The sequence below is a fragment of the Lutra lutra genome, chromosome 4 (assembly GCF_902655055.1).
Source record: "Lutra lutra chromosome 4, mLutLut1.2, whole genome shotgun sequence".
Lineage (NCBI taxonomy): Eukaryota > Metazoa > Chordata > Mammalia > Carnivora > Mustelidae > Lutra > Lutra lutra.
In genome coordinates this window covers 168,923,728-168,951,365 of record NC_062281.1, presented here as the reverse complement: position 1 = coordinate 168,951,365, position 27,638 = coordinate 168,923,728, and the positions used below count along the sequence as shown (strand labels likewise).

General features: G+C 53.6%; 1 protein-coding gene and 1 long non-coding RNA gene across 6 annotated transcripts; both read left to right on the top strand.

The window, feature by feature from the left end:
• The first annotated feature begins 4,652 nt into the window (after nucleotides 1–4,652).
• On the top strand, nucleotides 4,653–18,364 carry LOC125098310 (uncharacterized). 5 transcript variants are annotated; one of them, XR_007126793.1, is made up of 5 exons: nucleotides 4,653–5,561; nucleotides 5,935–6,099; nucleotides 6,510–6,630; nucleotides 6,719–6,982; nucleotides 15,524–18,364. It is a non-coding gene; the product is annotated as an uncharacterized LOC125098310 (long non-coding RNA). The 5 variants fall into 5 exon arrangements; XR_007126795.1 differs by lacking the exon at nucleotides 6,510–6,630 and having other exon boundaries at nucleotides 4,666–5,526; nucleotides 5,938–6,099; XR_007126794.1 differs by lacking the exon at nucleotides 6,510–6,630 and having other exon boundaries at nucleotides 4,666–5,561; nucleotides 5,938–6,099.
• A 363-nt stretch (nucleotides 18,365–18,727) lies between these two features.
• Nucleotides 18,728–27,528, top strand: ZC3H12A (zinc finger CCCH-type containing 12A). Its single transcript, XM_047727518.1, has 6 exons — nucleotides 18,728–18,881; nucleotides 19,712–20,164; nucleotides 24,569–24,708; nucleotides 24,974–25,208; nucleotides 25,759–25,865; nucleotides 26,004–27,528. The coding sequence occupies exons 2-6, from the start codon at nucleotides 19,791–19,793 to the stop codon at nucleotides 26,876–26,878; spliced, it is 1,731 nt and encodes a 576-aa protein (XP_047583474.1). The 5' UTR covers nucleotides 18,728–18,881; nucleotides 19,712–19,790; the 3' UTR covers nucleotides 26,879–27,528.
• The last annotated feature ends 110 nt before the right edge of the window (nucleotides 27,529–27,638 follow it).

Below are 27,638 nucleotides of genomic sequence, written 5' to 3'. Positions count from 1 at the left end.
AGCCATGATCAAGCCCAGGCCTGCACCTTCATGGATGGGACTCAGACCGTCCCTGAAGAGAATTATCCAGTGAATTCTGGCCCTCGTAGTGGTCTTAGCTATTCCAGCTACCTCTCCCAAACTCTGGTGCCCGGGGCCCCAGGAATCAGAAGCAGCCACCCGTTTGTTCGCCTCCACAACCACCCGCCTTTTGGCTGTGCACTGGGTGCTGGGTGCTGAGTGCTGGGTGACAGGCGGCCCGACAGCCCCGCACCAGCAGCTCCCTGCACATCCGCGCTGCTGATGTTTATTTTGCTGAACACCGAGTCCCAACCCCCGTGTTAATTGGTTTTACTCCAGCCTTGTGTGCTCCCATTAAATGAGGAAATGCCACCATAAAATTTAATTTTAAAAGCCAACTTGTTTGTTTATATTGGAAATTCCCGGGCAGCTCCAACAGAGGAAACAGACACATTTTCGTTTCATTAAAGCAACTTGAGTGAAGATAAAAAAGAAGCTGAAAAATTAGATTTAAAAAGAGAGAGCGAGAAGCGTTTAAAGACAATGGAGGAAAATGAGCTGCCGCAGAGGGCTGCAGGGAGCACAGCCCACCTCCACAGACTGCAATCCCGCATGGAGACAGGAGCTGGAGGGGGCATCGGTGGACAGCGGCGGCCAGCGCTACCAGAAGGCTGAGGCATGGACTCTCTCCTCCCTGAAAATCTGTGGCCTGGTATCCTAGAGGAAGTAGGCTAAAGGGACTCAGTCCCCTGCCCCAATCCCAGGGCCAGCGGCATCCTCTTCCTTAGGTACAAACTGCATGATGGGTATGCCAACTGTGTGACCTTGGCTCTACCGCTTACTAGCTGTGTAATAAAGACCAATGACCTCAGTTTTCTCATCTGTAAGATGGGAATAATAATATTACTTAGTGTACAGGGTTAATATGAGGCTAATGTAGGTTAACACCTTGAAAACACAACAGAACCTGGAATACAATAAGTGCTTAATAAATGTTACCTTTTATTATTCTCATCCTGCCGCTACCCTTCTACTCTCCATGCTCCTAACACGTTTCCCTCTGCTGAGTGTACCTGTCTGCCTCCCTCATCTATATATACATCCCCTCACCACTCAATGTTGTCCTTTTAATGATGTCCCTGAGCTAAAGACAGCTAAGAGAGATTGGGGGAAGGTCTGAGTAGAGGCTCAGGGAGACCCCATTCCACAGTCTGATCCCTGTGGCCCAGACTAACTCATTAAAATTTTATTATAACCCAGGGCGCCTGTATGGCTCAGCCGTTAAGCATCTGCCTTCGGCTTAGGTCATGATTCCAGGGTCCTGAGATCGAGCCCCACATCAGGCTCCCTGCTCCATGGGAAGCCTGCTTCTCCCTTTCCCTCTTCCACTGCTTGTGTTCCCTCTCTCGCTGTCTCTCTCTCTATCAAGTAAATAAAATCTTTAAAAAAATTTTTTTTAATTATAATCCTTCTGGGGAAAGCCAGTCTCCCTGCATTCAAATCCCACTCCAATGACCAGCTATGTTCTTGGGCAAGAGCTTTTGGGCCTCAGTCTCTCCAACAATAAAATGGGAACAAAAACCGGATCAGCCACACATTGCCGTGAAGGGTCAACGAAACGAGCTGTGCAGAGTGTCTAGTGAGTAGCTGCTCTTCTCATCCCATCTGGGGGTCTGAGGCTGTGGGGGTGGAGAAGGAGGGGGTGGCTAGTTCCATAATAGGGTGACCTTACCTCCCATTTCTCGGCTGTTGCCACAGGGTCATTAGTAACGGTGCTCCCTTTCATTCTCAAAAGTGTCCCAATCTGGCTGAATCATTATCTGGTCACCCTATTTCCAATCCCCCACCCCAGTGAGGGGCCTCAGAGCTTGCCCTTGGGAACTGGGAAAGGGTTCTGACCCTTGACCTGTCTTCTGCCTGACTACTGAGTCCGCACCCTAAGCCCTAACCTCACATTTGGCTCACACAGTTGGGGAGAAGCCCAGGGAAAGACCTCAGGTTTGGCGAAGGTGCTGGGATTGGAGTCCGTTGGGGTTCCAGGCCTCTGCATGCCAGAGGGCCCTTTCTGCAACCTCTGACCCTGACTTCCTCTTCTCTCCTGGGCGGATGGGGGCGTGGATTAGTAAATGGAGTATTTCACCAGTGGCTGCAAAGCTGAAACCAAATCTGCACAGAGATGTGAAAGGCTTGGAAACCGCGAAGGGCTGCTCCCTGTCCGAGCGCAACCTGCTCCAACCTGCAGAGCAGAACTCCTAGGCTCTGTTCCGGCCGTAAGCCGAGATGGGGACACAGACCTTCACAGAAGGGGTGGTCTGCCCCACACCTCAGCACAGGCAAGCCCCATCACTCACAGCCTAGGTCCTGCAGACCCTGACCCTCGTCCCACAGGCCCCCCATAACTGTCCAGGGCCCCTCAGAGACACCTCCTCCAGGCGGGAGCTGCTGCAGGCCCCCCTGGCTCCATCCTGTGAGAGCTACCCCAGGGTGGACAAGAAGCCAGCAGCCTCGAGGGCTGATTCTCTGAAAAGCCTTGAGAGAACACCTTAGTGGCAACAGAGCGGCATCCATTTCTTCTGGGCAGGTTCCTTCTCCAGGGTTCCCAAAGTGTACACCAAAGCACCCCTAGGACTTGGTGACAGTTCTGAGAGAGCTGGACCAAGTGGGCAGGGTTCCAGATGTACTCATAAGCTTCCTCTCCCTCCCCCTCTCTCTCCTCTCTCTGCCTTCAGCCAGAGCATCTCTATTTTATATGATCCAAGATACCGCTTGCACAAAAGTTTCCACTGTTAGAATATTCTTTTCAAAAACACTGCTCTGTTCCTTCTCTTCCCTCCCCCCACCCTCCCTTCCTCCCTTTTCTCCTCCCTCCTTCCCTTCCTTCCTTCCTGACCCATCTGTCCTAAAACCCTAAGGTTCAGCAGAGCAAGGGAGACACCTGCTTGGGAAGGTGGTACAGAAAGCACCAGAACAGAGTATCGAGCCGGGTAGGGAGGGCTCCATGTGGGAGGCAGCCCGGCACAGGTGTCAAAGTCCCAACCGGGGAGGAGAGCATCTGTCACAAAGGGGCAGCGTGGCCTGGGGGTTTGGAGTACAAATGGGCTGAGGGGGCACATACACACACACACACACACACACACACACAAGCAGCCTGGAGCGGGTGTCAGAGCTGGGTTGGGGTAAGGAGGGTAGCCATGATGGGCCTAGGATGGGAAATCAGAGGCTGACTTGCATGAGGAGGGGTCCATACGTGGGCCAACCCACAGTGAGGGGCTGTCTGAATGGAGGGGAGGGGAGCCCCGCCTGGGAGGTCAGAGCCTGAGGGGTCGGGGATGCAGAGGGAGGAGGGACTGCCCTAACCCTAACCCTTGGGGCTGGCCTCCTTCTCTGCCTGCCCAAACCCTTCTAAAGCCAGGGAAGACCTGGGACCCCTTGCCAAGTCAACCGAAGTGGCCACCCGTTCCCTGAGCACCACTGATGGGCCCGGCAGTGTGCCTGGTGCTGGGGAGAGACCCAGGCTAAAGCTTACCTCCCAGCAGGGAGGCCAGACGTGGAGCCAGCATTCATAAGGGAAGGGGTGGGAGCGTGGAAGAGGATGGCGTGACCTCTCATGGGGGATCAGGAGCTGTCCAGAGAGGAGGTGAGCTGAGAGGCAGTATGGGAAGACGAGTTTGCAGGACGAGGGTGGCAACTACCCTGGACCTGGCTTCTTCCCCTCCCCATCCTCATCTGCCCAGTTCATCCCCACCACAGTGGCCAAGCACCTCACAAAAGGCCTTTCAATCCTGGGACCCCAAGGACTACACCCTAATGACAGGCCCCTCAGGACAGACAGGGCGCTTCATCTGCCTGTCTGTCCAGACCTCACTTGCCCTGGGGCTCTTCCAGATGGGAAGGTCCCAGCTCGGCCTTCCTCTCTGAGGTCCTACATCCCTCATAATTGAGAAGTCCTGCCTGGTGTTCTGCTCAAAACTTTCCTGCGCCCTCTGTTCTGAAGACAAGTGGCTTGCGGAAGGCCCTTTGCCACTACCAGCACAGAAGTGCTGATAATCTGTGCCGCCAAGCCGTGGGGGGGATATCCATTGGGTGGGTGAGCTGGGGTCTGTACCAAAACCCTCCTTCAGGCAGAGGCTCCGTAACCATCTTTATTTCTCCCTTAAAAGCCCTAACATACAACCTTCCCTTGGGGGCCACTCTGCCCTTCCCACACCCCGGTGAGAGCCCCACTCACCGAGGACACCCTAACTCCCCAGATGGCCCTTTTAGTACCGAAATCCTGCAGAGGACCACCCCAGGTGGTCCCTTCCATTTGGGTCTCAAGATTGTCCAGCCAGCCCAGGGAAATAACTGCTTGGACTCCATGCGACCTGATTTTGTAAAGCAGAGGCGGGGAGAGCAAGCTACCCTCCGTTGCCCCATCGGACTTCTGAAGGTCGCAGGGGAGATCCAGGTTAGATACTAGTAAGGACTTCCTCCGGTTCAGCGAGGAGGCACGGCGCCCGGGTGGCCGGCCTCCCCGCGGTCACCTGGAGGGGGCGCCCCAGGCCAGGCCACGCCAGCAGAAAACCCGGCCGGGTGGCGGAGAGCCAGTGGGGTTCGGGCGGGCCCTGGGAGCGCTGGGGGCGGGGCAGCTGGCCAGCGGCTGGAGAAGCCAGGCCACCTGGGGAGCGTGGGGGGGGGCAGTGGGGAGGCAGAACGACACACCCGCGCCCGCCGGGACACGGGAAAGGGAGTGGCATCGCGTTCTGCCTAGTCATCGCCTGCGAGGTCGCGTCATCCCTGATGTCAGGCCTTCGAGGGGCTTCGTTCCAGCTCCGGGCTCCAGGAAAGGACGTCGCGGGGCCCAGAGGTTACACAACCTCCCCAAGGTCGCGCCGGAAGGGCCCGGCACGCCAGGGAATCCGGACCCGGCCCGGTGTGTCCGCGGGCACGGTCCGCAGGTGGTCCGGCTCCGCGCAGTGCTCTTGACCAACCCGCGGCCTTGTCCTAGCGTCCTTCTTCCTGGCTCAAAAATGGTCTTTCATGCTAAGCTGTCCTTGGCGGCTGTATCATTAAAAAAGAGCCTCTTGAAACCACACGTGTTTTGAAATGAACCCGAGAGGGGTGTGAGTGGAGGCGGGTGTACTCCTTCCGTTCCAGCCGCAGAGCGCTGCCCTCCTGCCCGGCCCTGCTCGGACCCCGCGAGCGCGCGGGTGGCACACGAGGGCCTTCCGACAGCTCCGTGAGGCTCTCCTGAAAGCTCGCGAGTCCTTGGGCTCTGAGTGGTTGGAGTTCGGTCCATTATGAGAAATCTCCTTTTGAGCATGGATATATTCAAATCCAGATGTTGTCCCCGTAGAACAAAAAGCTCTCCTAATTCTCTTTATGAAGAAGGAAGTTCTCTTTGAAGGAATAACATCTCTTGAGAAGTGCTTTTTTTTTTTTTTTTTTTTTTCCTCCCAGCCAAGGACCTGCTGCTCTGGAATGTTTTAAAGCCGATTTAATAGCCTCTCTCCATTCCACTTCAGATGCCAGGACGCCAGCGACAAGGTGAATGTCACCCGCTGATGGATTCAATAGATTGGGTATGGCTTCACTAAGAAGAGAATGCTGGGGTTTTTGTTTTTTGTTTTTTGTTTTAATTGGTTTTTTTTTAATGTGTTATTTATTTAGATAGATTTAACTCAAGATATGCATTCTAATGGGACAAGGGACACAAGAAATACAGATTGTCCAAAAGCTCCCAACTGCACACTTTGCTGATTCAAAAATGCTTAAGTAACGACTTTTCAGAAAAGAAAGATGCATTAAATATACATATGGATTGTAAGACAGTCCCAGTTTCAGTAATATTCACTTTTAAGTATACCTTAGAATAGGAGAAATATGGATTACATATTTGTTCACTGTAAGATGTGTATATAGAGCCAAGGAGGATTTTTTTTTTTTTTTAATCAGTAGGGCCCAGTGTTTTTGAGACTCTCTGAGGGCTCAAAGCAGGATCCTCTCCTGACCTGACTTGCACCTGCTCTTGACAATCACGGAGTGGGCTCTCAGTTCTTCTCTGGAGCGGGGCAGGAGGATACTTCGCTCCTTCCTCAGTACCTGGGTCTTCTCTCCAAGGTCAGTGTCCCCAGTTCTTCATGGTCCTTTGTCCTCCTCCACAGCCTGTACTCCAGCCTCTCCCTGTCCCCTCAAAAGCAGGACAACCAGAATTGAACCCAACCCTCTCCAGCGATCACCTCCCTTATCCTCAACCTTATACCTCTACAGATAAAACCTGACATCACATTAGTTCAGGGCAGCCATTTAACGTGGGATTATACTGAACCTTTAGCCGAAACCTTTTCATGAAAAATCTTTGCACTTTACGCCCATCCCTGTTCCATTTTATTTCAGGGGAGTTAGTCCATCCTGTCATCTGTTTTAGATTTCTTTGAACCCTGGTTTGATCACTTAAAATACCAGCTACTGCATCTAGTCTTAGGTCTTCTGCAAAACGAATAAGCATGCCTCTTGTTTATTTACTCCAGCTAGGGACAGACATGTTGCATGGGGTTCTTGACCCAGCCAGCCAGTATCCTGGGACCCGAGTTTCCCCATCAATAACAGACAAGAGTGAAGAGATGAGCTCTGTTACAGAGCTTGTGCACTGTGAGTCAGACACCATGTTAACATCCTGACATTTAATTCCTCACATCAATTCTCTGATGGAGGAATTCTCCTCCTCCTCATTCTGCAGGTGAGGAAAACCAAGACTTGCAGGATTCAAACCCAGTTCTGTCTGGCACCCAATCCGTGCTTTTCGGCACGACTTTAGCCACTGGCCAGCATCAGTATGGCCTAGAATTGGGCCCACTAGGAGTCATCTTCTTGCAAGCTGCTAAATGGCGTTCCTTGGGCACTCCTCAAAGACCCCCAAGTCCTACGCCTGGATCAGAAGCTGTGGAGAGCGGAGGACTTCCAGGGGCTTCGGAAAGAACACCAGATGCCTCAACCATGACAGGTGTGTGTGTGTGCATGCGTGTGCACGTGTGAACAGATGATCAGAGACAAATAATGACCACAGAAAAATGGAAACCTTTCTCTCACCCCATGCCTGATTCTTCTTCAGAGCAAGGCAGATTAAAAACTTCAAGGGCAACAGAAAGGAAGGCGTTAGCCCCCTCCGGGGAGCCGCAGACTTGGCGTCAGAACTTCAGGCTGGTTTCAGTGCAGAAAGAAAGCCCAGGCTTCTTACACGCCTGAGTGTGCAGTCCCAGAGTCAGACCCAGCCCACCCCTGCCTGGGGGCAGATGATGTATGCTCACTCAGAACTCCCAACAGCCCCGTGAAGAAGCTACCATTTTCAGAGATCAGTCTGGGGGGAAGGCAATAAAGTTAATCTAGGGGAGAGAGGCCCTTCCCAGATCCTGCGGGGGGGGGGGGGGGGGTGCTTAGCTTTCCATTTGTAAGGGGTTTGTTTGTTTTTTAAAGACTTATTTATTTGGCAGAAAGAGATCATAAGCAGGGCGAGCAGCAGGGGAGCAGCCGGCAGAAGAAGAGGGAGAAGCAGGCTCCCGGCTGAGCAGGGAGCCCAATATGGGACTGGGATCTTGGGATCATGACCTGAGCCAAAGGCAGAACTTAAACGACTGAGCCACCCAGGCACCCCACATTTGTAAATTTTAAGAGGGCTCCCCAAATTGCAGAAGCTTCAGGCCCCACCAAACCTACCCTTATTTCTGTCCCTATTTTCTAGATGGTGGAAATATGGCACAGAGAGCTCAAGCAAGTTCGCGGGGGAGGCAGGGCCTACAGGTGGTAAAGTCCAGATTTGACTCTTAGCTCCCTCTGGTTCTGAGGGAACTCTTAGCTCCCAAGCATTCTGAGGGGTTCTCCCAGGGGATTCACGTCTTTAAATGCACTACTAGCATCTGCTACTTCTATATTATGATCAATTAATAAATATTCACTAATTTTTAAAAGGGAACCGTTTGAGAAACTTATGAGTGCTTACAATGGGCATTCACAGTTACTCAGTCCTTTTCTCATGGCTGAATACTGCCAGGTGTGCCTATGAAACTGTTTTTGAATAACTTTTATTACAATAACAAATTCATAGTCTATACCCATAATGGATCTATGGGTTAAAGGAAAGAATTATTTTTAAAGATGTATTTATTTCAGAGAGAAAAAGAGAGAGCAGGCAAAGGGGCAGAGGGAGAGAGAGAATGCTCAAGCAGACACCCCACTGAGCACCGAGCCCAACACAGGGCGTGGCTCCATCTCATGACCCTGAGATCATGACCTGAGCCGAAATCAAGAACCAGCTGCCTAACCAACTGAGCTACTAAGGCGCCCGTTTTCTTTTAAAAAAAAAAAAAAAAGATGGTGAACCCCAAATGCCGAGACCAAGAGTATACACTCTACTGACTGAGCCAGCCTGGTGCCCCAGTCAGGATAACTTTTTAGTGAAAATATTCTGCAAATTCCACATATCGACACACTGCTTACATCTGATCATGGCTTTCACACATTATTTGATAAATGCTTGTTTGGTACCATCAGGTATCCACCCAGGATGGCTAATTGGGTCCTTACCTTTACCTATGCCAAAATTATGTTCCAGTAGATTTTTTTTAAACTATATACACGGGGCACCTGGGTGGCTCCATCATTAAGCATCTGTCTTCGGCTCAGGTCATGATCCCAGGGTCCTAGATCGAGCCCCATGGCAGGCTCCCCACTTGGCAGGAAGCCTGCTTCTCCCTCTCCTACTTCCCCTGCTTATGTTCCTTCTCTTGCTGTGTCTCTCTCTGTCAAATAAATAAATAAAATCTTTAAAAATAAATAAATAAATAAACTATATGCATTAAAAAATGAAACCATAGGGGCGCCTGGGTGGCTCAGTCAGTTAAGCATCTGACTTCAGCTCAGGTCATGATCTCTGGATCCTGAGATCAAGCCCATCACGGCTGCCTGCTCAGCAGGGAGTCTGTTTGTCTCTCTCCCTCTGCTCCTCCCCCCCACTCATGTTCTTTCCCTAATAAATAAGTAAAATCTTTAAAAAAAAAAAAAAATGGAGCCATAAGTGTGTCAGGGGGAAAAAAAAATGGGAGAATTTGCGTCATCATCTTAGAGTGGAGAAAGCCTTCCTAAGTATCACAGAAATCCCCCAAACCATAACAGAAAATAATCTGTCCATATACATTAAACTGAAAGATCCCCCCTCATAAAGGAAAAAGAAAAGAAAAAAGAAACTCACATACAAAGTCAATTAACAATCAACTCATAGGAAAAGAAAACAGGTGAAATAAAAAAGAGTTAATTTTCCTACAAATCAGTAAGGGATGAGAGACCACCAACCCAAAAGAAAAACAGGCCAACTGGCCACCAAAGAAAACGCGAATTGGGGGCAACTGGGTGGCACCGTGGTTTAAGCATCTGACTCTTGATTTCGGTTCGCGTCATCTCGGAGTGGCGTGAACCCCTAGTCCAATAGGACTGATGTCCTTATTAAAGAGGAAATTTGGACACAGACACACAGGAGAATGCCTTGTGAACATCGAGGTGGAGATAGGGTGACCCGTTTACAAGCCAAACCACCAGAAGGCATATTTACCTTCGCATCTCTCAGAATGAACCAACCCCGCCCGGAACCTTGACCTTGGACTTCCCAGCCTCCAGAAGTGTGAAATAATACACTTCTGTTGTTTAACCACCCAGTGTACAGGACTTGGTTATGGCAGCCCTTGCAAACCGACAGCCTCAAAAAGACGAATTTATCCTGCTCCGTATTTGCTTGGTTGCCAAGTGCTGGGTGACTAGGGTCTACACTGTAGTATTGCTTGCCAATATAGCTACGATTAGAAAGGCCCAAATGTCTATCAGGCAAAAAGGCCTAAACAAATTATGATGCGTCCTTACAATGAAATATTTTTCGGCCGAATATTTTCAGTAATGAGGCAGCACAACACACAGTGGTAGAGATTATCACAAGGTTTATTAGGAAGTGAGCAAAGCAAGGTGTGAGGGACTTGTTTGAATAGAAATAAGGAGAAACCTAGCAGATTGCACAGTATATATGTAAATATTCCCTTGTAGATGCACAGATTCTGTCTAGAAAGATACACAAGAAACTGCTAACTTGGGTTGATCTCGGTGAACAGGACCCCTTTAAGAACCAAGGAGAGGAGGCTTTGTTTCTACTAGAAACACACCTATACCTTTTGAACTTTTGACGTTGTTTATGTATCACCTGCTCAAAAAAAAAAAAAAAAAATCTTATGTGAACGTCAAAATGGCTCTAGGACTTCAAAAACCCACACTAAAAAGAGAAAATATAGCCATTTTGGCTTTTCATCTTTTGGAAATAACAGCTATTCGTCCCCGAAATGGGTTATTTGAGGAGATCGTATCTCCTCTCTTATCTCTTCTTTTAGAATCAAAGCACAAAATTTGTTTTTAAAATAACTAAATAAGTCACAGAAATGAAGCACAGAATGCAAGAATTCCGAACTCACATGTAGTGAGAGCAAAGTCTATTTTTTTAAATTCACAGCATGTACATTTCAATCTATTATGATAATTTCAGCATACATTCAGTCCTCAAACCAAGCCTGACAAAATGTTTAATTCATTCGTCTATAAATCGTACTCTTCCTCATAAAGTTAATTTAAATTCTGCTAAACAGTGGGCCTTACTTACTAAATAGGAAAGGGTCAAAAGTCACCTGTAAAAATAAGGAATCTTAATGGATAGAAACTTCTTCGTACAATCTCTGGGATCAGACTGATGTAAAATAAAATAAATTTTCTTCAAATATTTTCTTTACCTTGCAAAAAAAGTTGGAATTATTTTTTTTATTGAGAAAGGTTTGCAAGGTTATTTATGGCTGTGAAACCAGTCTGAGTGTTCAAACATGTTGAGAAATGAAACCTAGGCTCACTGTGTATGGTTATACAAGCTGTGAACTACATGACTCCAGGGGGTGCCATTCAGATCATAATCCAAATTGGGCAGTGCACCACCTATGCATCTGTGCCTCTATCCATCCCATGACTACTGAAAATGTTGGGGAGCCGTGGAAGACTTTTGGGGAGGGAGGTGTCAGAGCTGGGGCCACATGGACTATGAAGCCAGACTCTCAAGCACACAGCTTCCTACCTCTCTAGATTGACCTCCCTTTTGGAGTCTCTGGTCTAAGTTTTCTCTGAGCCTCATAACTTGGTGCTGGCCTACAATCACTTCCTTAGACCATACAACTCAAAGCCCTCTGTATTCACTTGGCCAGAAGAAGGGACCCCACCATGCCCCAAATCTTTACTCCTACCCTCATGGAGGCAGAAGTGGTAAGCACAAGGGACAAGGTAGAGGGGGTTGAACTTTAAGTGACATTCAGGACATGCGGACTCCAGGACCAGCTCTGCTACCACCTTTCTGTGTGATGTTAGCAAATCTTTTAAGCCTCTCTGGGCCTCTGTCTCCTTGTTCTGCAATATGAAGAGGATTACTGCCATTCTTGTCTCTGCCTTGTGGGAAAACAGACAAGGGGGGAAAAGACAGGTAGGGATGATTTCACAGGAAATGCATACAAATTCAAGCATTCCAATCATTATCATGAAACATCAAGAATTAGTGGACTGAGAGCCAGAGGGCCTACTGAGCAGCTATAAAATCTCAAACAAGTCTTGTGACTTCTCTGGGCCTTACCATGTGCCAAACAACAGATGGTGAACCAGATCAGCAGTTTGCTAGCCTTTTCACCACTAAGAGTCAGTTCTATTATTTCCAAACATCCCCACAGAGCTCCTATTTTGTAAGATTTTATCCCCGATGCTGTATTTAGGTAATTATTACATACTTAATAAGTATCAAGTCGTTGTTGAGACCAATATAAAGGATATTTTCCGTTGTGAGTGATAGAAGTTAAGGCTTAGAGCTAGGAATAGCTTCAGGCAAGGCTTGATCTGGCAGCTGTTACCAAGGATCTATGTTCTTTCAGTCTCTTGGCTCTGCCTCCTGTGATGGTCACAAGGTGGCTTCCAGGAGCTCCTGGCACTGCTTGCTTTACTCATTTGTGATTGGCAAAAATCAGAGAGCTTGCTTCACAGTTAGCGCAAAGAAAAGACCTAGAATTGAGACTTGTTAACCCTGATTGGCCTGATTTGGGTCAAGTGCCTTTTCCTGACCAATTACTAGAGCCTGGAGGCTGAGCTACTCTGACTTGCAATGGGGTCATTTCTGGCCAGATCAACGGGTCTGGGAAATTCCCAGTACTGTCAGGAGGGAGAATGGGGCAAGGGCGCTGTGGAGACCACCAGCAAGCTTCCTGCCCTGTGTTTATCAGCCAGTGGTATCTCAAACAGCCCATTACCCCTTCTGACCCGCAAGTGAGCTACACACTGATGACCTCTGGGATCTTGTGAGCTGGTGGAGATGACAACCCGGTCTGTGGGCGGGCATGTGAACCACGTGAGCTGACGTCAGCACGGCTAGCAGCAGGCTCCTGACTCTGGGGTTAGATCTGGCCTAGATGCAGCTTCATCCATGTCCAGCTTCCAGTTTTCCACTCCCTCCTGAACCTTCACAGGTGGCTCAGTTGGAAAGGCCCAGGACTGCCATTTTCAGAAGGGACATGTATGAGCTGCACTTGGCAAAGAGGGTACAACGTAGAAGCCTAATGCCAAACACAGCTGGCATCCCTCGAGCTCACTCACATATTAACTCAACATGCATCTATCGACATCGGTGCATGCCAGATCCCGTCCTAGGGAGCCACAGTCATGTGGGGAGCCAGGGGGAGTCCCAGACCATCACAGTTAAGTGTGGGAACATAGTATAGGGGACAGTGGGCATCCAGGGTAGAAGGCATGACTGGCCAGCCCAGCACACTCTGCAGCAAGGCCACCTTGGCCCAGCCCTTACTCTCCAGGCCCTATGGAAGCCCAGGGGCCTGTCTGGCAGCCCCCAGGATATCACCAAGGTTGTGTTCCCTTTTGTGTAGATGAGGGAGCATTCAACCCAAAACTGGGGACCCGACCCCTGTGCACACCCTTAAGGTTTTACAGAATTCTCTTGGGCCCCTTCAGTGCAGTAGCTCTGGGGCAGGAGCCAGAGGACTGACCCTTCTGCCCCACCCCCGCTTCAGCCTCCATGTCTTCCTGGATCTCCAAAACCAGGTGGGGTTCACCCAGCAAGGGGGTACACAGTGGGGCCAAAGGGCAAACCGCGGCTGCACCCACCCCCTTTAACGGACACTTGAGATACGACCATTCCTTTGGGTTAGGCACTGCCCTGATCTAGTCCCTGAGTGAGTCACCAAGCCTTCCAAGCACTTGCGTGGGTCTGAACCTCAGGGCTGCCGCAAATGGGGCCACGGAGGCCAGCGATGGAGAAAGCCCGGCCAGTCCCGTTCTCAGCTGTGCCTGAATTAACTTGCTGTGTGGCCGGGGGCAAGTCCCTTTCCCCATCCATCTCCCCATCTATAAAACAAAGACTCCAGGCTAGTGAAGTCTCTCCGGAGCTTTCCAGCTCTAACCATGCATAATGTGAGCAGAATTCAAGGTTCAGAAGAGAGGAAGCAGGGGTACCTGGGTAGAGGGAGAGTGGGAGTAGGTGGGATCTAGGAAGGGGAGGCAGGAGGGCCATCTGGCCAGGGCCCCAGGGACAAAAAGGCCCCAAGTGTAGACTTGGGACACTGTCTCCAATGGAAATACACTCGGTCACAGTGTACACACACACCCATGGAAATGAACAAAGACATCGGCCCCCTTGCCAAAACACACCGCCTTAAGGCCCATGATGTTTTATATACATACACAGATTTTTTTTTACATCAACTTTTTTTACTTTTGGAGTTGACGTTGGATTTATAGAAGAGCTGGAAAGATATACAGAGTTCCCATACACCCCTCACCCCATTTCAGTTTCTCTGATGTTGTCATCTGTCATCTCACACCACAGTGGCCCATTTGTGAACGCGACAACCACACAACATTGCTACATCTTTGTTGCTGAAGTCCAATCTTTTGTGGACTTAACTGGCTTTTCTATCAACCCTCGCTCTGATCCGGGAACCAACCCAGGGAACCACATTGCTTCCACTTGGCTTGTTTACAGGCGTCCTCTAGGCTGTGACTGTTTCTCTCTTTCCATACTTTTCATTTTTGGTGGTGGGGGGGGCAGATTTATGTATTTATTTGGGGAGAAGGAGGAGAGAATCTCGAGCAGGCTCTTCATTGAGTGCAGAGCCCAACACAGGGCTTGAGCTCACGATCCTGGGATCGTGACCTGAACCAAAATCAAGAATGGCATGCTTCCCAGACTAAACCAGCCACGCGCCCCTCTGTGCTCTTTAGTCTTAAGGAGCCCCTGTCAAGTGTTTTGTAAAATGTCCTTAAGTTGGTGTTCGTCTGAGGCTTTCTCTGGGGTCATGGGTTTGGGGAAGAAGAATCACAGAAGGGATGTGCCCTTCTCATCACGTGATATCAGGCTCGCACAACAGCCACAATGCTCACTCCTGGCAAAGTAACCTTGAGCACTTGGTCAAGGTAGTGACTGCCAGGCTTCTCCACCCTAAGATTACTGTTTTCCCATTTCCTTCTCTATTGTCAGAAGTCCACTGCGAGGTGGGGGGGTGGGGGTGGAAGGGGCGGGGCTCATGAACTCCAGATCCCGGAAGGGAGCATCTACATAGATTACTTGGAATTCTCCAGTAAGGAAGATTTATTTCTTCTTTCCGGGTTAACTATCTATGCAATAAGTTATTTCTACTAGCATGGACTCATGGATATACATTTTATACTTTGGGTTATAATCTAATACTCTGTTATTTCTTTTATTGCTCTAATGGTTGCTGCTGTGGCCACCGGAGCAATTTAGCTCCTGGGTCCTTGGGACACACTCTATCCTTTTGCGTTTTGAGCGCTTTCCAACTCTGGTGTCTCCTGGTGCTCCCAACTCACCTTTTCCTTGACCCTACCCTACAGTCAGCCATTACTCCAAGGAAATGATATATTTTTAAGACCAATCCCCCAATTACTATCTTGTCAGTAGTCCACTGCATTTGAATACATGATGAAAAAAGTTATTTTGTTCAATTACTGTTTCAAACCTACCTCAATTTTTTTGTTTGTTTGGTTTCTTTTTGTAGCTCCACTGTGATGTCTTTTTAAAATATACTAGAAAAATAAAATAAAATAAAATATACTAGGAGACGGGGCGCCTGCCTGGCTCAGTCAGAGGAGCACGTGACTCGATCTCGGGGTTGTGAATTTGAGCCCCAGGTAGAGATTACGTAGGTAAAAAAAAAAAAAAAAATTAAAATAACTTAAAATAAAATATACTAGGAACCTTAAGACATGGGAGGGACCTGCTCTTTTCTCCAATTCTAGAAGTCCTTGATGAATTTAACCTCTGTGGCTACTCTGCTAAGGCTTGAGGTGCAGCCTGCCCACCCTTCCTACAGATGTGATCGATCTAGCTTCGGGGTCTTCCCCATTCTGAGTGGCCCAGTGGAGCTATCAAAGGCCAAGGTGATTCCTGCAACCTTTCTCTCTCCAGGTCCCCCATCCCCCACCAAGTGGGTGACCAGTTCTGGACCTCTGCGGACCTCACCCAGGCTGGCCAGGTGGTAAGAAATTAGGCAAGCTCCAGGAAGGAAGCTGACGAGCCCAGCCTCCAAAGACAGACAAGCGTAGGCTGGGCACCATTCTATCCAGAGTGCTCCTGGGAATTAAGGCCAACATTTGCAAAATCCAGCTGTAAGTGGAGCAGGGGTTCCCCAGAGCAGCCCTGGATTCTGCAGAAGAGTCAGCTTCTCAGGAAAGAGCCGCCTTCAAGAGCCGGAAGAGAGTGAGACTTCAGTTCACTTGGGGAGGGGACAGAGCTGCATGACTCATCACCCGGTCTTGCTGGCTACAAATGGCACAGCACTGGACCTCCCAGAGGAGGTCCCAGGCAGGCAATCACAATCCGGCACGTAGGGACACAGGCCGGGTGCCGTGGGAGCACTAGGGAGGAAGCAGAGTGGCGTTTGAAGAGTCTCGGCGGGCCTCCCAGAGGAGGTGACATCATCAAAAAGATGAATGGAATTGGTCAGGTGGCAGTCCGAGGGAAGGAGGGGAGGGCACTCCCTGCCAAGGAAGAAGCAGATGCAAAGCACTGGCCCAGTGCCTGCAGCCTGGTGAGCAGTCCTTCAAGGTGAGGCGTTATCGCTGCGGCTGACTTACCATCATCACAGTGATTAACCTGGGCTTGTTTCTTAATATTTTTCTTATCTTAAAGTTAGTTCCTGCAATGAATAAATGCCTCATGGCACTGAGCTTTTCCTTACTATAAAAGGGTGGCGCTGAAAATCAGGAGTTCGGTATCCTCAGCGCTCAGCCTGAGTAGCTGAGACCAGCGGGGGTGGGGAGTAGGGCATGGAAAGGGGCCTTGTTCTGCCTCTCTCCTTGGCTGGCGGCCCTCCCCTGGGGGGCATAGGAGGGAACATTCTGGGGTCTTTAAAGTTGAGAGGCAACAAGGCAGGGACCTGGGTAGACAGGGTCAGGCAAGTCCCAAGGAAGAGCTTCCCGGCCTGGCTAGAAATGAACGCTCCCTCCTCCCTAGGTCTTCTGTGGCCTCTTAAAACAGGAAGGTACTGGAGGTGAGTACCTCAGAAGGAGCTCTGCGAATCCCAACTCTACAGGCCCTGGGCAAACGACTTCACCTTTCTGAAACTCTGAGGTTTTTGGGTTTTTTTTTTTTAAGATTTTATTTATTTATTTGACAGACAGAGATCACAAGTAGGCAGAGAGGTAAGTAGAGAGGGGAAAGCAGGCTCCCCGCTGAGCAGAGAGCCCTACGTGGGGCTCGATCCCAGGATCCTGCGATCATAACCTGAGCCGAAGGCAGAAGCCTAAACCACTGAGCCACCCAGGCGCCCTGAAACTCTTGAGTTTTTGTTGCTTCAACTCTACAAGTGCATTAAGATATGTACGAGAATTTCAAAGCACATGCCTAGTAACAGCTACCTATGTAAATAAGTAACAAATCCCAGAAATCACATCCGATAACAGAACAGACAAATAACTAGTGGTATAGTTCTAAAATGGAATATTATTCAATCGTAAAATAAATAACTTATAGGGACACTGACAACAGAAATGTATTTTAAAAAAACATTTCTTTTTTATGTCGGGGAGCCTGGCTGGCTCAGTCGGTGGAATGTGCAACTCTTGATCTTGGGGTTGTGGGTTCAAGCCCCACATTGGGTGCAGAGACTAGTTAAAAATAAATCTTAAAAAAAAAAATTCTGCGTGAAAATAGGGAGTCACATAATTATAGAATGATTCCATCTGCACACAAAAAAGGCAAAACTAAACTAAACAATATGATGTTTAGGGATTTATACCGAAGTGGTAAAACCAAGAGAAAACCAAGGAAATGATTAGCACAATTAAAACAAAATTCAGGAAAATGGTCCTTCAAGGATGAAGGGCGGAAGCTGCAGTGGAGGCATGTGGAGGGTCTCAAAGCTACTGGTATGGGTCTAGTTTTTCAGCTAGCTAGTGGACACATAGATATTTTATTGTTACTACTATTATCCATTAAGCCATACCTGTGGAGCATATACAGTGTCTTTTACCATAAAACTTTATGGCTGTTACACTATACTTACCTTATAGGATGCATGCCTACGATAAGGCAGAGAAAATTAAAGTACTGGTACACAGTCAGCTCTCAGTTTTGAGGGCTTTGGCTCTCTAAGCCTCAGTTTCCCCATCTTCAAAGAGAGCACGTGATACTGCTGAGGCTTCATCCTCTAGCTTGAGGGTTCTGTGTTCCCCTTTTAAACACATACACACACACACACACACACACACTTGAGGGCAGGTGTCAGCCCCAATCTTCTCACCAAAAAGTCTCCCCTCTGCCCCAGGTCACTGGTGGTTTCAAAAATGGCAAAGGTGGCTCCTGGGGCCCTGGCGTGGAAGCCCCTGGTCCTCCTTCCAGTCCTTTCCAGACAGGGCAATTAAGCCTTTTCTGAATTTCTCGAGGGTAAAATGGGCCTAGCAATCTGTCCTCCTCACCTAAGGCCACGGATAAACAGTGGAAAGTGCTGTGCTGCAGTGGGAGGCCATGACTGCCTGACCTGGGACCTAAGAGCACCCTCACGGCGCGGGGCGGGGTGGGGTGCATCCGTGAGCTGCGCGAGAGAATACTGTGTGAACACTCCTGGTGATTGGTGTAAACGGACTTCTTTGCCAAGTTTTTCGCCTCGGCCACTGTGTACTTCCTGATTGCACTTTCCTATCCTGCTAAGTGTCCTCACCACGGCCCCACCTGTGTGTCCCTGTTCCAGTCACGGTGTACCTGTTGAGTGCTCCTGGCTCGGTCTGAAAGGTGCCCGTCTTTGCAACTAAGGACCTACCTCCAACGGTGGGTGGATCGACCTCTGGGTACCTGATTCATTCAGCGCGACCGTGACTGTACCGGACTCAGTCGGGGTACTTGTCAGGCGCTCCTGGGTTTGAACGTGCGCGGCCGACCCGGTCCCCGCGTGGCCGTGTGCACCTGGCTCGGCCCGCGCCTCCCTGACGCCTGCGGGGAGATGCGCTGCGGCCGGACACACTCGGAGGCGCTGCCTCCGCGGCTGCCCGCGCGTCCCTGACCACCCCCCGGATTTGGACAGGCGGTTGGCCGCGCTCGGGCCGCGGGGGCGGGGTCAGGGTGGGGCGGGGCGGCGCGGGGGCGGAGCAGGAAGGGGCGGTGGCCGCTCCGCCCCCTACCGCCCCGGCCGGCTACCGCCTCCCCTGCCCGGCTTCCGCGTCACGGTGCCGGACGCCACCTGCGCGCTCCGTATAAAGGCGCCGCCGGCCTTCCACCCCAGGACTCGGCCCGATGGAGACGCCGCGGGCCGAGGCTGGCGCTCGGCGGGGTGAGGCGCGCGGCGGGGCGAGGGCGCGGGCTCCGGGGAAGGGCGGGCGGCGCGGGGAGGGCTCCGGCTAAGACCGGCCGGAGGGGAGGGACGTGGGGCGGGTCCCTCCGATCTCGCCGGTCCCCAGAACCCCGCCAACTTAGTTTCAAGTTGGGGGAGTCTGAGGGAGGGGCAGGGTACAGAGGGGAGCCGAGAGAGCGCGGGGCTCGGGGCCGGGACAGCCTCCGCGTCACCCGCGGCCAGCCAGAGTTTCCCAGCAACTTTTCTCGCGGGTGGGTCTCCCCGGAAACTTCCCCCTTCCCGGCCCGCGAGCCCGGCCGCAGGTCCTGCGCCTCCTGGGCCTGGGCTCGGAGCGCGGGGCGAGCGGAGGCGATTGCCTCAGCGGGGAAGCCCCCGGCACCCCTCCCCCCTCCCCGAGCGCACTTCCAACCTCGGGTTTCCATCCGTGAGCCCCGCCCAGCAGCTGTGGGGGCGCGGCGACGTCCTGCGAGGCCTCCCAGGACTGCTGGGTCCCCTGGGTTGCCGTGGGGCTGGGGGCGGGGTAGGAGGTGGAGCCAAACTGCCTAAGTTCAAGTCTTTGCGCCACCAGCTAACAGCTGGGTGACCTTAAGTTCTTGAAGTCTGTGGCTCAGTTTCATCCTTTATATAGTGAGAATGATGCCTCCTAGCCAGGACAGCTTTTGAGAGGGTAGGAGAGGTGACACACGCAGATGGCTTTGCCTGGTGCCACCAGTCAGTGTAGCCTCAACCTGTTGGGTGGGTAGGGGCTGGAGAGGGGTGGGAGAGAGTGCCACTCCCATCCCTCTCTAATTCTTACGGTTGTCCTACAGGAGCCGTGACAGGTGCCTTCCACCCGTGTGAACTGTGAGTGGCAGGTGGAGAGAGGTCCACTCAGAAAGCCAGCCCACCATGAGTCTGTGGGAACTGGGTTCCCCCAGACCGGCTCAGGAGCCCAGCACGGAGGAGACATCGGCTGTGGAGCTGCAGATGAAGGTTGATTTCTTCCGGAAGCTTGGCTACTCATCTGCTGAGATCCACAGTGTCCTGCAGAAACTGGGGGTGCAGGCCGACACCAACACAGTGCTGGGCGAGCTGGTCAAACATGGGTCAGCAGCCGAGCGGGAGCGCCAGGCCTCCCCAGACCCTTGCACTCAGCCCCCACTGGTCCCCCGGGGTGGGGGCACCCCCAAGGCTCCCACCCTGGAACCCTCGGCCCCAGAGGAGAACAAGGAGGGCAGTGACCTGAGACCTGTGGTCATCGATGGGAGCAACGTGGCCATGAGGTACATGTCACGTCTGGGGCCAAGGCCAGGGCCTGTGGTGGGGTGTGGTGGCCTTATGTCTCTGCATCTCTGGTAGAGGGGCTTTCAGGAAAGCGTTTGAACTGTTCTCACAGACGGATCGAGAGGAAGGGAAAGCTCTTTACTGAGGCTCTCCCTTAATACTTACGGCTTCTTGGAAGTGGGTTTGTCACGAATGCTTTAGGGATGAGGACAGGGGCTCAAAGATGTGCCCATGGGCACACACCACTGGTAAGTGGTAGAGCGGGGATTCGAACTCAGGTTCCTCTGTCTCTGGTGTTCACCCTGGGCTTTTCGTCTCTCCCTAAAGACCAACACTCAGTCTCAGTTCCTCTCCTGCGACACGAAGCAGTATGGTGTAAGGGATTATAGTTCTCTCGTGTAGGAGTGGGTCACTTAATGTCTTGGAGCTTTCTCTCCTTGTCAGTAAGACCCAGCTAACCCCTACTGAGGTGACATTGTGAGGAGAGGAGGCTCGGAGCCTGCAGACACCCAAGCTCAGTAAGCAGTAGCTGTTACCACTGTTACTTCGGGGTCTGGGGCCTCTGAGGCCTTGTGCCAGACCTGGACTCCTGTGGAAGTAGGCCCAGGTACTGGGACCTTTGTCGCTGTGACCAAGAGTGACCCCCAGGATCTGGCTTACATGGGGGCGAGGGCAGGTCAGTTGTGACTTGGGTCACCTCTGCTACAACCAGGTTTACCTGTGCTAGACTGGGCCTAGCCCCCAGGGCCAGAGCGAGGACTCCACCCCAGCAGTCCTCCCCTCTTCGCCAAGACTCTTACAGGGAATGGGGTCAGGTGAAGCCCGGGCCGGGGCTGAGCCTAGGGAGCCCAGACCTCCCTTCAGTCCAGGCTCCGCCCTCTAGATCGGGGGTGGGTGGGTCGTCGACCGGGAAAAGTTCCGGTGGGCGTGGTCAGAGAGCCCCTCCTCCCTGCCTTCCCACCCCCGCCCCGCCACTGGTCGGGGGTCTGGGGAGGGCTCCTTCCCTGGCTGCCCTGAGGGGTCTCCCTGGAAGGGGTGGGGGGCTGCTTAAGGCTTCAATGCCCTTGGCCCCGCCCACTCCCAACCCAGCTGGTTCAAGTCAGCTGTCAGGCCGGTCCCGGCCCAGCTAAGCGGTTGTGCAGGGGGCCCTGTACCGCCAACTTGGGATCAATCTTCCTGCCTCTGAAATGGGCTGAGCCTCCGTGGGAGGTTGGATAAAGCTGGCTCTCCCGCATGCTAGCGGCAGCTGGTCAGAACCTGTGCTTTGAGAGGGATCCCCTCTCTGTCACCAGCAGCTTGTGGCTGGCCCAGGAGCCTCGAGGGTCTGTGACTTCTTCCCCTGGAGCCTTGGGCAGGCTGCGCTGACCATCTCCCGCCACACACACACCCCCGCCCCCGGGACAGCCATGTGCTCTGTGTGTTTGTATCCTGGCGGGAGGAGGAGGGGCCTGGGCGGGAGGGGGAGCTGGCCGTAGGAGCCTGCCTGGGGAGGCACAGCCGCGGGGGGTTTCTGAGCTGGGGCTGTAGCAGGAGGGGAATTCCAGCCTCAGACTTCCTGTCTCAGCTGCTGCTGGGTTCCTGCCCTGCTGCCCCCTCCCCCCCAAGGGCAGGCAAGCCAGCCCCCAGCATATGCAAATTGTGGGGAAATTCACCTCTGTTTCCTTCTAAGGGAATTTTTTCTCCTCTAGCTGGGCCCAGCCCAGGCAGATCTCTTCACCTGGCTAGTCAGGCCTGGCCCTGCCCTCTGTCCTTGGGTGGGAGCAGCCCAGTCAGAGTGCCCTGCATCCTCCCACAACTTAGCCAGTGTCTAGTTAACTGGACTGGGGGTGCCTGAGCTTCTAGGCAAACAGGACTGCAGTGGAGAGGCAGGATGTCGGCTTTCCTGTGCCAGCAGAGTTTCCTCCACTGCAGCAAGAGGGACTAAAGTTAGCTCTAGCAAGGCACTCCTGTCCTGGCTCGAACTGTGGAACTGCCTCGTGAGTTCAGCTCCTTCCAAGAGCAGGACTCTGACTACCTGCCTGGGGAGTATTTTAGGGGCTAGGACAGCTGTGAGCAGACTTGTCCCCAGCACAGGTTTTTCATGCCCAGAGGCAGTAACTCTCCTGGATTAAATCCCCGAGCTTGCAGATGCTGGCTAGGATGGGGCATGTGCATGCACACATGTGTGTACAGACGTGGGGACGGTGGGTGTGTGTGCGCCGGCTGCTCTCCTGAGTCAGGGAGCCAAACCGGGGATGATCACATTCCCATGGTCGTGGGGAGGCAGCAGAGGCTCAGGGAGTGGCGGGGGGGGGGGGGGGGGTCGGGGGGGGCGGGGGTGTGTGGAATGTGACAGGAGAAGCACTGGGCATTTGAAGAGAAACCAGGGATCTGAGCTATCCTGGAAGGTCCTGGAAGGCCTCTCAGAGGCAGTGCCGTTTCTCGTGGGTCATGAAGAAAGAGCTGAAGTTAGCCAGATGCATCCTTGTCTCCTGTTCCCGGCCTGTTCCTACCTCCTAACACTTTGTTCAGGCTCACATTGGGGAGTTTTTCTTTCCGCTGCACAAACTTCAGGTCTTGCTGTTAGGACTAGGAAGGCAAGCCAGGGGCCCCAGATTTCGGTTCAAGTTCTGCCCCTTCCCACTAGCCGAGGAGCCTTAGATGAGTTCTAGATTCCCAGTTGCCTTCACTGTGGCCATGTAAGGATGACGAAAGCAGGTGTGGGACCCATCTGGCCTCCAGAAGGAGCTTGGTGCCCACTCAGCCCCATCTGCCCCCCTCCCCCAGCCAGGGTTGGTGCTTTGTGCCTGAGAATGAGCACAAGCTCTGGGCTGCATCCCTGTTCCACAGTCCCTGCAACTGGTTGTGCTCCATGGATTGGTTTTCTCATGGGAATGGAGGGGACAGGGGCCTTTGATGATAGGACCCTCCTCAGATGCTTGCTGATGATTCCCTGCTAAGCACTTAGATCAGGGCTGGGCTCCCTGCTCTCAGTAAATGTTAACTTTCATTATAAACAGGCTGGTGGACAGTGGGGAGGCCCCACCACCTGGTGGGCATGAGCACTGCCTTCAGCTGGACTTTGCCTCCCCTACAATTTATGGAGACCTTCAGACTGGGAGCCCGAACCTCTCCCCCAGACAGCCTCCATGCCCCCAGCTACCCTACTCCCATCTCTACCTTCTCTTGGGACTCCAGCTACCAGCCTCCCCCCTCCCCAGCCACCCACAGGATGTGGTTGCCCATGGACTTGCCTCTTTTGTGTAACGTTTATTCTGTTTTATTTGCCAAATATGAGCGTCTGAGGGGCGGGGGCTGTTGGGGAGGGAGCTGTAGCTGGCCTCGTCCAGGGCCCCCAGCCTGGGCTTGGAGGCATTCTACAACAGCCACTGGTTCCCCGGGGGCTCCCACCCCTCAACCCTCCCAGGAAGCCAGCTGGAACCTCCCTTTGCTGGACTGTCTCTGGCCTCAAGCAGACATGAAAGTGATGCCACTGACATGGGCCCTGCAGACTGCCAGGCCCATTTCTCAGCTAGGGAAACTGAGCCAGAGCAAGCCAGCAGCCGATCCAGGCTTGCTTCTGGATCCAGCCCACCTTTGGAGGGGGTGACATTGTCAGACCACAGCATGGGGATGTCCCACCTCCCATCTCTCCTGACAGAGAGTCCCCTGGTGGCTTCCAGATGGCCTTTCTGCCTCTGCTTCTGCCCTTCCAGGAGGGGCTAGGAGAGCACAGAGCAGTCTAGGCATTTGGGGGAATTGGCAGTCTTGGGAGGAAAGGCTCTTTCACTTTCAGACTGAAAGGCTTCCGTGTGCCTTTCCCACTGGGTCAGTGGCTGCCCTATGTGGGACAGTGGATCGTGCCTCCTTCCCCTTCAGCCTCCTCAGACCCAGCCCTGGGGCCTGTGTGAGACTGAACTTTAATCCAGGTTTAATCCGGAGCAATCTGGTTTCTCTCCAGTTAGCCGGGGCTTGTCCCAGCCAACCCCCACCCACAGCACCACCCAGTGGGGCGAGGGAGGACTGGTGACTCAGTGTGCCTGTGTACGTCGGTGTCCCCGTGGTCCCAGCACCCCCGGGTGGGGCAGGAACCAGAAGGCTCCTGGAGCCTTTCCCCCACCCCCAGGTGTGTTGCAAGCAGCCTGACCCTCCCCCACATGGGGAGCGGGTGCCACCAGATTCCTGGGCGGCTCCTCACTGTCGGGAGATGGAACGTCAGGGAAAGTCCCTGGTCAGGCCATCCCGGACGCTGTGGGAACCAGCAGGGAATGCAGGCCTTAGGCCAGAGGGCAGTGGGCTGAGCCTGGCCTCCCTGCCACCCAGGCCAGGCGAGGGGCTGGGGAGCAAGGCCTTCGCGCTTGGGGCTATGGGAGAGTGGGCCAGCCACCCTTGCAGGCTGACCCTGCCCCTCTTCTCCTTCCCAGCCATGGGAACAAGGAAGTGTTCTCCTGCCGGGGCATCCTCCTGGCAGTGAACTGGTTTCTGGAGCGGGGCCACACAGACATCACAGTATTTGTGCCATCCTGGAGGAAGGAGCAGCCTCGGCCCGATGTGCCCATTACAGGTGGGTAGCAACTCTGAGGGGGTGTGAGGGGCAGGGGCTGTCCTGCCCCCCCACCCCACCCCACCCAGCGGGGCTTCTCCCCAGGAGAGACCCTTTGGGTGTGACAGCCGCTTCTAGGCCTCAAGCAGGGACCAGCATTGCTTTCCCCAGCTTCCTCTGCACTCAGCCCCTCCTGCTGGGCACCTGGGGTTCAGAACTCCTGTGCCTGGCCAGCAGGAGCTCCGGGGCCGCAGCAGCCCTGACCTCTGCTGACGCTGTCTTACAGACCAGCACATCCTGCGGGAGCTAGAGAAGAAGAAGATCCTGGTGTTCACCCCGTCGCGGCGCGTGGGTGGCAAGCGCGTGGTGTGCTATGATGACCGCTTCATTGTGAAGCTAGCTTTTGAGTCTGACGGGGTGGTGGTCTCCAACGACACGTACCGGGACCTCCAGAGCGAGCGGCAGGAGTGGAAGCGCTTCATTGAGGAGCGGCTGCTCATGTATTCCTTCGTCAACGACAAGTACGGTCTTGGTCCTTGGGGATCAGGGTCAAGTATGGTCTGGGGTCCCAGGGTGGGGAGGGGAAGCCAGGTGTGTCCTTGGGCGTTGGGGGTGGCTAGGAGGAGCTCTGCCGGGGCCACAGCCTTGCATCCAGGCAGCTTTGGGAGTGAGAGGGACCTGGCACCAGGTAGGAAGCTCAGGCTGGGGATGGGGGCACAGGGCAGGAGGGGGTTAATGTGGAGGGTAGGGCAGAAGCAGCGTGATGGTTTATAGTTAGTGGTTCCTGGCACTCAGCCCCTGATCAGCCAGTGGATGGATGCAGCCTTTGATTCGGATTTTCAGGTTGCTGGCCTCCCATGGCCTTGGAGAGCTGCTCTAATGGCCTTTCCAGCTGGGGCCTCCTCCCCTCCCTTGGGGTAGTCCCACCTGGGGCTGAGGGACGTTATGCAGGATGCTCACCAGTTTAGGAGCTGTTGTCCCTCTTGTTCTTCCTTGTGAGGCTCTCTGTCCAGCACCCCCTCCCCGCTCAGCCCTGGGAAGTTCCCTTCATGCTTCCCACCTCCTCTGCAGGTTCATGCCGCCCGATGACCCTTTGGGCCGTCACGGGCCAAGCCTGGACAACTTCCTACGTAAGAAGCCACTCACAGCAGAGCACAGGAAGCAGCCTTGTCCCTACGGTAAGAGACATGGGCCCAGAGCTCTTCCTCTCAGAGACTACCCAACCCCAAGTTTCCCATGCCACTCCCTTCCCTCTCCTGGCCCTGGTCCTGGAGCCTCCCGCCCCCCAGCTCAGAGCTGTCCTCACTGTCTTGCAGGAAGGAAATGCACCTACGGGATCAAGTGCCGATTCTTCCACCCGGAGCGGCCGAGCCGCCCGCAGCGCTCTGTGGCTGACGAGCTCCGCGCCAACGCCCTCCTCCCACCTGCTAGGGCCCCGGGCAAGGACAAAAGTGGCCAGCGGGCTTCACCCTCATCCCAGCCCAGCTCTGTGCCCACAGAGCATGAGCAGTGTAGCCTGGATGGGAAGAAGCTGGGAGCCCAGGCATCCTCGGGGCCGCACCGAGAGGGTCTGACCCAGCCCTTCGCCCCAGCGGGCAGAATCCTGCCCCCTAGTGGAGGCAGTGGCAGCAGCTTTGGGCCCACAGACCCATTCTCCCAGACACCGGATTCTCTCCCATACACCTCCCAAGAGTGTCTGGACTCGGGCATCGGCTCCCTGGAGAGCCAGATGTCAGAACTGTGGGGGGTTCGCGGAGGAGGCCCCGGTGAGCCCGGCCCTCCTCGGGGCCCTTACGCCGGCTACAGCCCCTACGGGGCCGAGCTCTCAACCCCTCGGGCCTTCTCTGCCTTTGGAGGGGCCATGGGTGCCGGCCACTTCAGTGTCCCTGCCGACTACGCCCCCCCGCCAGCTGCTTTTCCACCTCGAGAGTACTGGTCTGAGCCGTACCAGCTGCCCCCGCCCACCCCAGTCCTGCAGGACCGGCAGGTGCCAGGCCCGGGTGCTGACAGGGGCCCGTGGGGCGGGACCGGCAGCCTGGCCAAGGAGCGAGCCAGTGTGTACACCAAGCTGTGCGGGGTCTTCCCCCCCCACCTGGTAGAGGCTGTGATGGGGCGATTCCCGCAGCTCCTGGACCCCCAGCGGCTGGCTGCCGAGATCCTTTCCTACCAGCCCCGGCACCCCAGCGAGTGAGCCAGCTGTGCTGCGCCAGCCGCCCCCAAGGCTGGACTGTGGGAGGAGTGAAATAGGGAAGGGAACCTGCAAACCAAAGATACCATAGGATTGGTTCTGGCCCACCCGGCGCCTGTAGCCAGCTGCCGTGTGGGGCAGGAGCGATCACCCTGTTGATGCACATTGTATCTGTAGTTTAAGGAGACGCTGCCGTAAAGGCATCAGTCCGTGGCTGAAGCCCAAACCCTCCTTTCTCTCAGAGGGCGGGGAGGGAGGCGGTGGGGAGCAGAGGCCTGGGCTGGGGGCCCTGTGCACGGCCCCCCACCTCCGCCCCGTCCCTGGGATGCCGGCCTCGGCTGGCTAGTTAGGCACCATGTGCCTGCCCTCCAAGGGCCCCTCCTGTACGCCAATGAGGCCTCATCCGTGCTCTCGCGGGGCACCAGGCTTCATGTTAGTAAGCAAGATGCTTCTTAATAACCCACGTTCTGTCCCACTCTGTTCGCCTCTCTCCTTGCCCCCACCCTCTCTTCCCCTCCTCTGTACTCCAAGTCATCTCTCCCTTCCGCAAGAGTGGGAACGCATATATGTATGTGTACAGGTATAACATTAAATTCTTTGTGTCCCTGCCTCCCTGAACACGTCAATAAAGTACAATGTGAGCCCCTTTAGGATATGATGGTCTGGGTTGTGCTTGGGGGTTGAGCGGGCCTTTGCGCAGCGGAAAGTTAGCAGGTGTGCACTCGACCCAAAGTGCTTGGTCCCTTGGGAGCAGGGCCTTCCT

What these genes read in the sequence shown, in the direction of transcription:
- ZC3H12A (XM_047727518.1), top strand. Translation starts at nt 19,791, where the DNA reads ATGAGTCTGTGGGAACTGGGTTCCCCCAGACCGGCTCAGGAGCCCAGC. An exon ending in GCCCGATGTGCCCATTACAG is followed by an intron (nt 24,709 to 24,973) that starts GTGGGTAGCAAC and finishes GCTGTCTTACAG; the next exon opens with ACCAGCACATCCTGCGGGAG. An exon ending in TATTCCTTCGTCAACGACAA is followed by an intron (nt 25,209 to 25,758) that starts GTACGGTCTTGG and finishes CCTCCTCTGCAG; the next exon opens with GTTCATGCCGCCCGATGACC.